Source organism: Caretta caretta, chromosome 5 (assembly GCF_965140235.1).
Source record: "Caretta caretta isolate rCarCar2 chromosome 5, rCarCar1.hap1, whole genome shotgun sequence".
Taxonomy (NCBI): Eukaryota; Metazoa; Chordata; order Testudines; family Cheloniidae; genus Caretta; species Caretta caretta.
Genome location: NC_134210.1, coordinates 25,238,063 through 25,252,222, shown reverse-complemented (window position 1 = coordinate 25,252,222; position 14,160 = coordinate 25,238,063). Strand labels below are relative to the sequence as shown.

Genomic DNA, 14,160 nt, shown 5'->3' with positions numbered 1-14,160 from the left:
ATAGTGGAATTCAGTGCTACATACTTTGCCAAGCTTTGTAATAATGAACGCAACAAAGATGGCATTTGCATTTAATACTGGAACAAGCCTAACTAGGTACTTTATAGCTTGAATTTGTTTGAGGAATAAGTAAAATGGCCAGGTTGATTATATGGACAGGACATGCCTTTAAGCTACTGCCTTCACTGGGGGGTGGGGAGAGTGGATTTGAAGAGGGGTACCAGCAGTTACTCTCAGAGGCATTTTCAGAGTAGCAGCCGTGTTAGTCTGTATTCGCAGAAAGAAAAGGAGGACTAGTGGCACAGGTAGAATTTCTGGAGGCAGAGGACAGTGAGGATCAGCAACTGATGCCAAGTCATGAAAAAGGTCACCCCAGTGGCTGTCATAATGCCTCCTAGAGCACCAGGGGCACTTAATGCCTGAGTGACTCTTGTCAGCTCTTTTTTTTAGGATACAGTATATGCTTCCCACAATGCTCTGCTGTCCAGTGGAGAAGAGGTGGCTGGGCCATAGTCTTCCATCATCCTGTCCTTCCCCTCCCCATGGCTGCCTAGTACCATTGTCATCACTAGATTCCCCTGGTCCTTTTGTGCCATAAGCACAAGTTTTGGGGCTATCTGGCCCCTGAACAAGGGGTTCACATGAGGTGCTTGTAGGCTCCCACTATGTTTTGTACCAAAACAAGGTTAGGTTCAGAGTAGCCTTAACTGTATAACTGCACACGTTACAGCAACTGCAGCATTCAAGCATGTTTTCCACGTTATAGGTGTAGACTAATCACTGTGGTCAGGGTGGGAGAGAAATACTAATAACTGATAAATCTTACAGTTGGCCACAAATGCGATTGTAATGTATATTGTTATTATCCCCTCAGACAGGGAGGTCCGATGAGTTTTTGAGTGCTCTGGGTTGCCAAGACTTCCCTCCAACATCAGACTGTGAGGACCTACTGGTAGAATTTCTGGAGGTAGATGACAGTGAGGATCAGCAACTGATGCCAAGTCATGAAAAAGGTCATCCCAGTAAAAATATGAAGTTAGCACACAAGGAAACAGACAGTGACTCAGGGAGAGGGAGCTGTGACAGCCCTTTCCTGCTCTCTGAGAGGAGCAGGGAGCCCAGAATTCCTCCATCAGCATTTCAAACACCAGATATCAGTGAAATTCCAGAAAATAATGCGAGAAAAAGCAGCTGCAGAATTCAGAGCACAGACCTAAAAGAGATTATACCTTATTTTAGCATTGGTGGTGCAAAGTTATCTACAGGGCCTGGAGCTCAGCTACCTAACAACCAGACTCCTAAATGCTCCTACCACAACATTACGGATGTTTGTAAGATAGCCATTGGCACCATGAATGTGAATGTTTCATCAGTTTTGGGGGGAAATGAAGAAAATCAGTCACAATATTCTAAACCCACTGAAACCATCAGTGAGGAAAAACTGGACAAGAAAGGAGAAGTGGAGAGCTTGCACTCCAGAGTTAACCAAGACAGAATGCAATTGCTGCCCAATGAGAAGTCACCTTTTTTGTCTGCGAAACTAATGGATTATGTAGAAATTCACAAAGTCAACCAAGACGGGGCGTTAGCTGTATTACCGAAACAGAAAGAAAATAGTGGCAAACCTGAAAACTGTACTGTCCCTGGAACCAGCAAGGAATATGCAAAGGTCTCAAGAGTTGTGGACAACAGCATTCTAGTAATAATACCAGTTTCAAGAGTTCAGACCACACCTATGTTTCACGAACCTCTGAAGGAATCTGTTCAGAACCTTCAGAGTCAAACAGAGAAAAATATGAGCCATTGTTTTACAGCTCCAAGTGAGTGCAAAATAGACACTGGTGGATTAGATTACCTGGATCCAACTTCTTTTATGTGCTCCTTTAATTAATTGAAAGTTTGATTATCCTTCTTCAGGTAACACTACAGAGTAAATTAAATCCAATTAAAATGGAATGTTCTTGGGTTACATAGAATTACACTACTAAAGCTCAATTGTAGCTCACACCTTTCTATGTTTTCTACTAGCTGATTGCAGAACAAATTTTCTCATTTTCTAATTGTGATTTATAGATTTTCTTCTGTTAATAGTTATGTACAGTAAAACAAAAGCACATGGCATGGTTTCTTGGAAAACCCTTACAAATTGGGGTATAATAAAGAGAAAAAAGGGATTTGTAGGTTTATGTAATTAGAATAAATAAACCTCAGATCATTAAAATAGCTTTTCAATTTAGGGAGAAAGGACAAAGAAGTGGATATTTTGTGCCATGGAAAACTACATTGTAAACAAAATTATTGAACTTTGCATTTCTTCTGTTATTTGATGAAAACTAGCCAAATATTGCAGGTTCAACAAAGATACAAAATTTGGGGAGGTCGGTCAGTATACCATGAGTAAGGCTAAGATTTTGTCACGGATATTTTTAGTAAAAGTCATGGACAGGTCACGGGCGATAAAGAAAAATTCACAGAAGCCATGACTGTCCATGACTTACTAAAAATGTCCATGGCAAAATGGGGAGCTGCGGAGTCCCCACACCACCCACATGGCTGGGCAGCTCAGAGCTCCAGGGGCCCTTACCACCCATGGGGGCTTGGGGCTCCAGGGTCCCCCACTGCCTGCGGTGGATCAGAGATCCCAGGGGCCGCAAGCTGCGGGGTACCTCCACCACCCTCGGGGGGGGGGGTGCAGAGGGACCCTGCAACTCCCAGCTGCTGTGGGCTGAAGTCAGAGGTCTCTGGAAGTCCAGGATTCCGTGACTTGCGCAACCTCCGTGACAAAATCGTAGCCTTACCCATGATTGTTCATACAGTTCCTAGACCATGTATACTGCTGATGAACTACTATGGCATACAGTGTCTTTTTTCTTAATGAATTCTAAACACTGGTATAGGTTTTTCTATTATATATTTTTTTCAATCCTAAAAAAGTTAGTTTTTTGGATGTTGACGATTTCATATATAAAAGATAATACTGTATGTTAAAGTAACAGTAGCAAAGCAGTAAATTATTCTCAACATATTTTCCTGCTTCCTTTCAGTATGATGAATAAACTACATCCCACCCATCTCTTAGCCAAATAGAACTAAACAATGTTCACTTTTATTGAAAGGAAAGAACACTATTTGATAGACTGCCTTATTGTACATAATATAAAAATCTACTTTAGTAAAAGCCCATGAGTTCAACAATGTATTTTTGAAGACTATTTTTCTAAAGTAAAAATAAAATATTTTCTAACTTCCCAGAACTATTTACCTACCTGACAACTTCACTGATTTTTTCTGCTAATGCAGGAAGAGGTGATAAGAAGTGAAGCTATCATTTCAATAGTGAAACACCAAAATAACTAAAGGAGACTTGTAGAATAATGAAGGATATGAAGTAACTTTTGAATATATATTTCTAATCGACTGTAGATGTAATACAATGAATTGAGAATTAGTTAGTCCATTTATTTTATCAACTATTCCTGTAAAACTAAGTGGAATGTTAAGTTTTGGGGGCTCTGTCCCTCCCTAAATTGCTGTCTTCCTGCTGGCCTGTGGACTGTTCCATACAAGTAACTGTGTAAAGTCAATCCGCAACGGAATGACATCCCCCTACATCCTAACACAAAAGATAGGCTTTTCCCTGAGCCAGGGAGGACATTTTAAAGAAGTTACGTTTGCCAAAATGGATGTCTCCCTGTCCAAGCTCAATAGGATGAAGAGCCATGACCCCTGACGTCAAAGAGCCTCTACTCTGCTAAAATTAAGAAGGAGGAGGGGTCATACATTTGGTCTGGGGCAGTTCCCCCCCTAATGAAAATGGAGCAATAGAGCCTTCTGCCATTGATAGTAACTGAGGCTGGCAGGAAGCAGCCCAGTCACCCCAAAATGACAACTGGAAATAATGGCACTCCTTTTCTGGCCCTCTGCCCCCGCCGCAAGAAAAGCTTTATTTTCTAAAGGAAAATACAGTCAAATGATGATGTATTTGTCTCCCTTGCAATTGGGCTAAGTACAGAATATACTTAGCTAAGTAACATCCATAGGTATAGTGGCCCAGTGAGATGGGGAAGAAGGTCAGGCTGAGGATAGCGCATTGTGTTGTGCAAGTGATGGGAAATATATTTACAGGACATGCACACACCTTCCCCATCCCACCCCTTCCCCTCAACAGTTCTGGAGTTTTCCAGTAGGCACCTTTTTGGGCTTGTGCACTGAGCCAGCTGCTTAGCCAACATACAGAAGGCCACATCTAACAGAGCCCACACATACTACCTTCGGGCCATAGGAAAGCCCCTCTTTGTTCATCTGTCTACTTAACTCTGACACAGTAAGACTTTGGAGAGGCATTAATTGTAAAAAGAACACAATGTTATGTAGATATCAAATACACTGTGTGTGTCTGTCTCTGTCTGTCTGTCTACACAGTGATCACCCTTAAACTATTTTACTTTGTTGTGGATAACTAGATTACTTTACTGCAGTGTTTGCAGTATTTTCTCTACATTGTATAGGGAATGCCATGATTATTGCAGTGAAATTATCTATTATCAAAAAGAAAAGTTGAATGTTTTTGGGGGGGGGAGCAGGAAGGATGCACACTCGGTTAATACACAATGACCATATCTGTCTCTCTGTTTGAAAGTTCTTTATCTGGACTTCAGTTTCCTAACTGTGGATCTGGTACAGTCAGTTCCGATCAGACACTCTCCTTTTGTTATTACCGATAGTCATACCTAAGCCCCCAAAACATTATTAAGTATATTAGGGCCAGATTCTCAGGATCACTCTAGGCCCTATGTGTCTTATAGTAAAAAGGCAGGTTGCTCAGCCTGTAGATTCCCCTTACATAGGGGAAATCTCTGGAGTAACATACAGTTAGATAGCATAGGGGGTACAGCCAGGGGAAAAGCGATGTGCCTCTGGTCCTAAGAAGTCATTGTGTCCGGACAATCAGTCACAACTTAGAGCAATCTTTAGCCTTCTCGAAATTTCATTATGAGTTCAGTCAGTCCATATCCCAAGGATCAGGGTTTTATACTCACTGCTCACCTCTGTTTCTGTACTGTGCATTGCCTGGCTGGACCAGATAATCTGGATCATTATGATTTTCTGGGCTAGGTCCATTCTAGTTCCAACATCCCTCTGTTAATTTGAAGAACTTGAGATAAGGCATTAAGAGACGTATTTTCAGAAACTTGACACATGCAAACCCCAAATTGCCATGAGGAGAAAATGGGCATTTTTGCCTATAAATACAGCTTTGTACACACATAAAATGGAGGCCCTTTTGAACATTTGGTCTAAAATACTTGTTGTGATACAAACAAGGTGCCCAATCTCTCTCTCTCTGTGGGAGATCTCATATACAGATAAACAGACCCAATGGCCCAAACCCAAAGGGAGCAGACGGACCATGACTGCTATTCCATACATCAGTTGGCAGAGCAGCTGTGGAAGGACTGCAGTGCTGCCTAAAGCAAGTCCAAGGACATAGATTCTATCCTGCTTCCCCCACCTCATGACACCAGATCACTGTGGCTTTGTTCAAAGAGGTTAAATTTCAGCTTAAGTGAATAAGCACTCTCCCTGGCTGGTTTGAAGCCGCTAGAGTGTAATTCAGTCTAAATACATCTCTTGAGTGAATTATTCGAGTTTCCTTTTTTTGAGGAAGCGAGCGGGGGAGATGTTAGATAATTAAATATGGGTGTTCATTTGGAAAATCATTTGCATATAAATTCTCAATTCCATGTATGTGTGTATATATGCACACATTTAAGTAGCAATTTGATTTTAAATAATAATTCTTCTTCTCTGGATGTGTACCTTCCAAGAGCCAATGGAGTTGTGCAGAACATCATCCTTGAATTTGATCCATTGACATTTGGAAAGTACATGTGCACATGAAGTTGAGAATAAAAAAAAATATTCTTCAGTCTGATACTCATATTTATGGCTCTTTGGATGTTCAGTCATTTAATCTTCATAATTTCAAATAGGATTTTTATTTACAGCTGTTTAAGGAATATGTTCTCATGTGGGAATAAAATGAGATTATATTACAAGCAGTGGTGAGCTGGAGCCGGTTCACACCGGTTCACTGGAACCGGTTGTTAAATTTAGAAGCCCTTTTAGAACCGGAGGGGATCTGGGGCGGGGGGGGCGCGAGGAGGGCCGCCCATGCCGCAGCAGGTAACCTGGGAGGTGTGCAGGGGAACCGCTCCCCACCCCAGCTCACCTCTGCCTCCCTGGGCCTGAGCGCGAAGCTGCCGCCTGCTTCTCAGCCCTCCCAGGCTTCCCATGCAAACAGCTGATTCGCAGGAAGCGGGGGGGTGGAGAAGCAGAGCGGGGCGGCGTGTTCAGGGGAGGAGGTGAAGCAGAGGTGAGGTGAGCTGGAGCCGGGCGTGGGGCGGGGAGCTGCCGGTGGGTGCTCTGCACCCACCAAATTTTCCCCATGGGAGCTCTAGCCCCGGAGCACCCACGGAGTTGGCACCTAAGGCACCACTTTTGATATGATCAGTGGGGGGAGCAGCCGCTCCCTCTGTTCCCCCCTACCTACGCTCCCCCGCCCCTAGGATCCAGGGGGACCTGCCGGATGCTTCCTGGGAGCTGCCCCAGGTAAGCACAGCCGGGACTCCCCACCTCGCCCCCCCCGGCAGGTCCCTCTGGGTCTTAGGGGCGGGTTGGGCACCCACTACAGTGGCCCACGAGACCCTCCTGCCCGGTTCTGGGGGCAGTCAGGGGAGGGGGATGGATGGGGCAGGGGTCCGGGGGGGGGAGTGGCATCAAGATACGCGGGGGATTGGATGGGGCAGGAGTCCTGGAGGGTGGGGGTGGGCAACGACCCCCTCGTGGGGTGAGGAGGGAACCAGCTGTTAAGATTTTGGCAGCTCATCACTGGTTACAGGTACCTATAAATCAGGTTTCTGCAAAGGCACCTTACACTAGCCTAGAATAAGACTTCTCACATCACCTCTGATAGACAGACAGATGGATGAACTACCTACTAGAATTCTTCCCAATAAATAGCCCTCCAGCAGTTGCTTTGCTATTCAGATCTCTCTCTTGGAAAGATGGTCAAATAGGCTCCATGCTTTTTCTATGTCACGTTTGTGAATATGTTAGATCAATAGTGCATTACTTTTTAAATAAAGTATAAGCTCTAAAATGAAAGCATAAAGGCTCCACTGAAAGATGCTAATTTGTTTTCTAAAAATACACTAAATTATTTTTAAATGTTTTTAAAATTAACTACCTCCCCTTTGGGCTAAAAACAGTTTTATAAATAAAAGATCTACTTTCCTTCAGTATTGAAAAAGATGTCTTATGCTTTTAAATTTTCTAATTAGGCTGTTTTTGTTTTAGCAGACATTTTTGATGTATCGCCCTGTATTTTCTGTGTAATGTTTGGTGCTTTTAAGTAGTTGTCTATGTGCTTTAGTGAATTTGGGACATGTGGTCTCAAAACTACCTGTCACATGAAAAATATGATCTCTGAAGAGTGCTCTTTATGATGAAATAATCCTTTACAGTCATATTACATACAAATGTACATATCTGTCCATAAACAGTACAAATATGGGAAAGTATGTGTCTATAGAACAAAACTGAATAACAAACCTGTAATCATAATGAATTTGTGTTGAAGCAGTGAATGCTATGTAAATGCTTTGATTTATGTCTGTCTAGATAGCTTGAACTACAAATGCACGGTAGCTTTACACTATTATTCAAATATTTAAAGTACAGTAACAGCAGTTAATTAAAAGTGAATATTCAGCTTTTACTTTCCAACCACTAAAGCACTGTGCATGTGGAGTTCTCATTAGGAAGCCAGCTAATGTGCTCAGTCATTTTTCATTAACTTTAAACAACTTGAAAGAGTTATACAGGGAAACCAAAGTAACCTTGGCCAGTTAATGGATAACATATGTCCTTTCTAAAGCCATAAAGTCATGTTGAAATCAAGCACATGTCATGTTTTTAGGCTCCATATTTTCAAAGGAATCACTACCTCTGGTTTTTTTTCTCCCTTTAAAAAGGCAAACAGAAGCATTTTACTTGAAGTGTCAAATTGGAAATAATTATTGTAGCAAATACAAAAAAAAAAAAGCCATCTTATGTTACAGTTGCTTTTGTTGTATGACAGCCTGTCATGGAGGCACCATTTCTGTTGCATTAGAACAATTAAAATAGATTATTATGGATACATAGTGAGTGAGGTGGGATATTTGTGTGAAAAATTACATGTCTTTTCAGTTCATTGGAAGGCCCAGACTGGTGTGCTGGGCATCTGCCATGTTTCTGGTGTGTCAGTCTCTTTCCTGGGCTGTGTGGCCAGTTAGCTGGTCACTGCTGCTCCTTTACCGGTGCCCAGCTCATCAAAGGTGAGTGAGGTGAGTGGTTATAGATATTCAAGTTCTAGGTCAGACAAATTGACCTGAGCATTTATCATAGTGTTTGCTGTGCTCAGACACCTGCTGCTAGGTTGAACCTCTTCAGCCCTTACCCTCTCACTATGTGGTAATGGAGAATAGCCACCCCTTTCCCAACAGTGAACTCGCATCTCCTCCACCAACACCACCAACCAAAAAGCAAGGCCCTTGGCTCCCTTCTGATTCCCATACCTATGGAGGTGAGAAAGGGGGGCTGTATTTCCTTGCTTGGGATTGAGGTAGAAATTCCTGCTGCTGTGGCTCCCAAGAGTCTCAAGACTCTTGTGGTATCAACAGCTACATCTCTTCCCTCCTTTTTCTCTAGACCAGGTACCTGCAGGATGCGATGAATACATGCTAGGTAGGGGTTAGAAATAAGTGATGCATAAGAGTTGTTGCAAGTGAGTAGAATGAGAGAAGAGTGCAGATACGAGTGCTGGGCAATGCGGAAGTGAGTGAGTGGATGACTGAAACGGTAGGATATACTAGAGCGGGGGTATGTCTACAGTTCGAGCTAGAGATGTAAAATTCAGTTCAAGGAGGCATCCTGCACTACTGTACTCAAATTAGGCAGGAGGGGCTAGCTGCCTGAGTACGTACCTACCATCTTGGATGGGTGCATCCTCAGGGCGGCTAGTCCCTGCTGTCATTCGTGCTGTGACAGCTACACTATTTTTAGTGTAGCTCCATCAGTGCTAGCACAGGTATGTCTCCTCGAGCTGGAAATTACAACTTCCTGCTCCAGCACAGACGTACCCACGAGAGAGGGAGTGACTGAGTAGGATAGTGGTGAGAGTGACTCGGGAAAGTTGGAAAGTGCATGAGAGGTGAAAAATGGAGGCAGAAGAGGACAAGGGAAGAATGAGAAGAGGGAACACTACTAAACGAGTTTGAAAGACAACATTGTGGAAGGAGAGAAGTACAATACAGGGAAAGAAAGAATGGAACAGGAATAATGAAAAGGGGATTATTAAACATTAAGAAATTAGATGTTAGAAAACAGACAAAAATTCAATGGAAAAGAGACACCAAAACATAAAATAAAATGAAATAAAAAGTGACAAAGAAAAGGGAAGAGAAGGGATTAGACACTGCTATGGATAATGAGAACATCTACAGCTACATTAGATAGTATAAAAATATATAAGGGATAGAAGCCCTCATGTTTCAGGGCCTAGTATAACAATAACCAGTCAGATTTATGAGGAAACTTTCCCTCTGGGTTAGTTATTCCATAATGATCCTCTCAGGGGTTTCTTGCACTTCCCTCTGAAGCATCTGATACTGGCCACTGTCAGAAACAGAATACGGGAAGAGCTGGACAACTGGTTTGATCCAGTCTGGGAGTTCCTATGTTCTGAATAAGAACAAATGCAAGGGAAATATAGTGGGCCACTTTTTGCAACTTTACTCATTTGCATCATTTAAACCACACACCCTATTTTAACTCTAACGTTCTTGTTTCTCTTAAGTTGTATTCCTTTTTGTCAGTCAAAGTATGTGGCATCTTCTCAGCCTCAAGCAGTGAAAGACTGATGATTCCACTAAACAGGCCATTGAAATGAAAAGGAATCATTTGATTTTTCCTGTGACAATATACAAATCAGGTATCTTCTAAAGCAGAAAAGATTCATCTTGCAGGTAAATTTTCAAAGTTGAGAGGTATGCGATGGAAATACAATTTTATTCCCATTCAGCAGAGTCATTCCTATAAAAATTCCTATACCCAAACTTTTGGTGGGGCCTAATGAAAACAATATGCTAAAAGTTAGGCTTACAATACGCACTGCATTGTTGCATGTTGAAGATGCAGGGGCGAAGGGAAAGACTGTTTTCTCCCCTTCTTCCTTCCCCCCCACCAAGGGTGAAAGCCCAGATAACTACCTGTGATGCTACTAGCCCTTTGGCTTTCTCCTGTCTCAGAGACTTGCTCTTTATTTAAATGGATCTTCTTCATTGGTGGGTGATGCTGCTCTTAGGACTCCCTCATCCTGAGAGCCCCCAACTCTCACTGAAGTCAATAGGAATCAAGGGCTCTCAGAAACTTCCAGGCAAGTATCCTATAGTAGTGAATTCCCTAAGCTAAACCAGGAAGACTAGTGGCATTGATTGATTTTTACAGGCTGCTGGAAATCCTTGTAGAAATCATTTCTAGAAAATATCCCATATGGCTCACACAAGATAGCACGTCTGAAAACAATCTGACCCTTTTGTTAAGCCCCACAATGATGCATCCACCTTTTACTAGCATTAGTAAACATGCATGGAGTAGAATGATATTGGGCCATGTTCCTTAATGATGATGTTATGGTGCTTTGGCTACTAATTCATTCTCCTTCACGCCAAAGGGAAAGGAAAGTCACCCCTCTTAGGATCAGAGATCATAGAATCATAGAATATAAGGGTTGGAAGGGACCCCAGAAGGTCATCTAGTCCAACCCCCTGCTCGAAGCAGGACCAATTCCCAGTTAAATCATCCCAGCCAGGGCTTTGTCAAGCCTGACCTTAAAAACCTCTAAGGAAGGAGATTCTACCACCTCCCTAGGTAACGCATTCCAGTGTTTCACCACCCTCTTAGTGAAAAAGTTTTTCCTAATATCCAATCTAAACCTCCCCCACTGCAACTTGAGACCATTACTCCTCGTTCTGTCATCTGCTACCATTGAGAACAGTCTAGAGCCATCCTCTTTGGAACCCCCTTTCAGGTAGTTGAAAGCAGCTATCAAATCCCCCCTCATTCTTCTCTTCTGCAGGCTAAACAATCCCAGCTCCCTCAGCCTCTCCTCATAACTCATGTGTTCCAGACCCCTAATCATTTTTGTTGCCCTTCGCTGGACTCTCTCCAATTTATCCACATCCTTCTTGAAGTGTGGGGCCCAAAACTGGACACAGTACTCCAGATGAGGCCTCACCAATGTCGAATAGAGGGGAACGATCACGTCCCTCGATCTGCTCGCTATGCCCCTACTTATACATCCCAAAATGCCATTGGCCTTCTTGGCAACAAGGGCACGCTGCTGACTCATATCCAGCTTCTCGTCCACTGTCACCCCTAAGTCCTTTTCCGCAGAACTGCTGCCTAGCCATTCGGTCCCTAGTCTGTAGCTGTGCATTGGGTTCTTCCGTCCTTAGTGCAGGACCCTGCACTTATCCTTATTGAACCTCATCAGATTTCTTTTGGCCCAATCCTCCAATTTGTCTAGGTCCTTCTGTATCCTATCCCTCCCCTCCAGCGTATCTACCACTCCTCCCAGTTTAGTATCATCCGCAAATTTGCTGAGAGTGCAATCCACACCATCCTCCAGATCATTTATGAAGATATTGAACAAAACCGGCCCCAGGACCGACCCTTGGGGCACTCCACTTGATACCGGCTGCCAACTAGACATGGAGCCATTGATCACTACCCGTTGAGCCCAACAATCTAGCCAGCTTTCTACCCACCTTATAGTGCATTCTTCCAGCCCATACTTCCTTAACTTGCTGACAAGAATACTGTGGGAGACCGTGTCAAAAGCTTTGCTAAAGTCAAGAAACAATACATCCACTGCTTTCCCTTCAGATATACCCAGATTGACATTCTTGCTATTGCTGCTGCTTTTGCTATTACTGCTCATTGTCCATCTTGGAAAACAGTCTTTCCAGCATGACTACAAATGCCATTTTTTGTTCTGGTTAACAGCTGCATCAATCCCATATATGAGTTACATTGCTCAGGGCTTGTCTACACTTACCAGAGGACTGACGCTGCAGCGATCAATGCATTGGCGGTCGATTTAGCGGGTCTTCTGGCGGTCGATTTAGTGGGTCTAGTGAAGACCCGCTAAATTGACCACTGATCGCTCCCCCATCGACTCCTGTACTCCACTGGATCAGGAAAAGTAAGGGGAGTTGACAGGAGTGGACCCCGCAGTAAGTAGATCTAAGCTAAGTTGATTTGAGTTCTGCTATTCACGTAACTCAAATTGCATAGCTTAGATCTACTTTTCCCTTTAGCGTAGGCAAGGCCTCAGAGATACTCAGTGTCATGTATCTGGGATTCTGAAACTTCCTTCTTGGTACTTAATAGATTTAGTTTTGAGTCCATGTTTAAAATGTAGCAATTCTGTGAATGCCAGTGTGAATGAATACTGTCCATAAAAAATAACTAATAAACTTTATGGTAGCTAAAAATGTCTATTTTCTCAAGCTTCTCACATGTCATTGTTTGGGCGCAGAACAGAGGGAGGCTGAAGAATATCTGTTTCTTGCCCAATTCCTGCTTGATGTGTCACATCAACAGGTCTCTTTAAGAAACTGTGGCAAATTGCCAGCACTACTTTGATGGGTCTCACACTTTCTCTTCTTGGGGAGAGTTCAGGGCATCATTTCTCGCCCCTGAACTGGGGTATTAACTGCCCCACTAGTGTTCTAGAGGAGGGAAGTGGAGAGGGAGGGACCCAGGCCCGCCCTCTATGCCGGGTCCCAGCCCAGGGGCCCTAGGGATAGCAGTAGACCGCTTGAACTAGCGGTTCCTTCCCCTGGACTACTTTCCTCTCCTGCCCTTCAGCTTATGGGGCTTCCTTCCCTCCCTCTGCAAAAACCAGGTGTCCCTTTACCTAGAGTCTTGGTCTTCTTAGCCCACCGCAGCACTTCTCCAAACTCTCCTCTGCTTCCCTCCAAACTGCTCTCTGCTCCAACACCAATCCACTCTGCTTCAATTCCTCCAAACTGCTCTCTGCTCCTACACCAATCCACTCTGCTTCAATTCCTCCAAACTGCTCTCTGCTCCAACACCAATCCACTCTGCTTCAACTCCTCCAAACTGCTCTCTGCTCCAACACCAATCCACTCTGCTTCAACTCCTCCAAACTGCTCTCTGCTCCAACACCAGTCCACTCTGCTTCAACTCCTCCTCTTATCTGATTGAAGGAGGGGGGTTTTATCAGGTGACTAGCTTCAGGTGCTCTAATTGGCTTCAGGTGCTTTAATTAATCTATAGCAAACTTTCTTCCCTCTCCAGGGAAGAAGGCTCCCTTCTACATTCTCCTGCTGGCCTCTGGCCTGGGCTTTCCTTGCTTTTTGCCCCTGCTGTAATTCCCCCGCCCCCCGCGACCGGGCCAGACACTTTTTCTTCATTTTGTTTTGTTTTGTTTTTTGCTGCCATTCTAGTGCTGGTTGGCTGCCAGCTTGCCTGCCAGCCCCCCCACGCCTGCCCTTGGACGCTGCTATTGCTTCAGCTGCAACCCCTGGAGAAGGGGGGGAGGACTGCCGACCCGCTCCCCGGAGGAGGGGAGTGGACGCCCCCAGACCCAACCGTTTTGCTGTTTGTTTGTGGACCCGCAATTAATCGTCTTCTTATCTTTGCTTGGCATTTTTGGAATGCTCCACAAAGACCGGGAGAGAAGACAGCTGACAAAGACATCGCCCGGGGAAGTTACAAATCATCGTGGAGGGGGTCATAAGACTGAGTAACTTTTGAACTGTACTCTCGTGTGGGGGGAGTTTGACTGTGTCTTACCTGCGTTTGTAGGGGCACGGGGGTGTGGCACAAAGCTGCCCCCCAATCCATTGGTGCCCCCCCCAACACTACTACAACCGTCATGCCCCCCCCCCCGCCATCCATCCCTGCTGGCAACCTGCCATCTGCCTCTAGCCTAAACTGCTTGCTTTGAATTCCATCACCCGGACCAGACACAACAGCCAACCAAACGAGACTCTTTGGATAAACGCATGTGGGTCCACGTTCCCC

At 44.2% G+C, this 14,160-nt stretch overlaps 1 protein-coding gene across 13 annotated transcripts in view; it reads left to right on the top strand.

Moving 5' to 3' along the window:
- PRLR (prolactin receptor) overlaps positions 1 to 6,738 on the top strand; it is a 322,433-nt gene extending 315,695 nt beyond the window's left edge. For all 13 annotated transcript variants that reach the window (XM_075128420.1, XM_075128422.1, XM_075128421.1 and 10 more), the window contains one exon: positions 875 to 6,738. In XM_075128420.1, coding sequence (XP_074984521.1) covers positions 875 to 1,891 — 1,017 coding nt within the window. In that variant the 3' untranslated portion in view covers positions 1,892 to 6,738. The remainder of the gene's footprint in view (positions 1 to 874) is intronic.
- Positions 6,739 to 14,160: the final 7,422 nt, after the last annotated feature.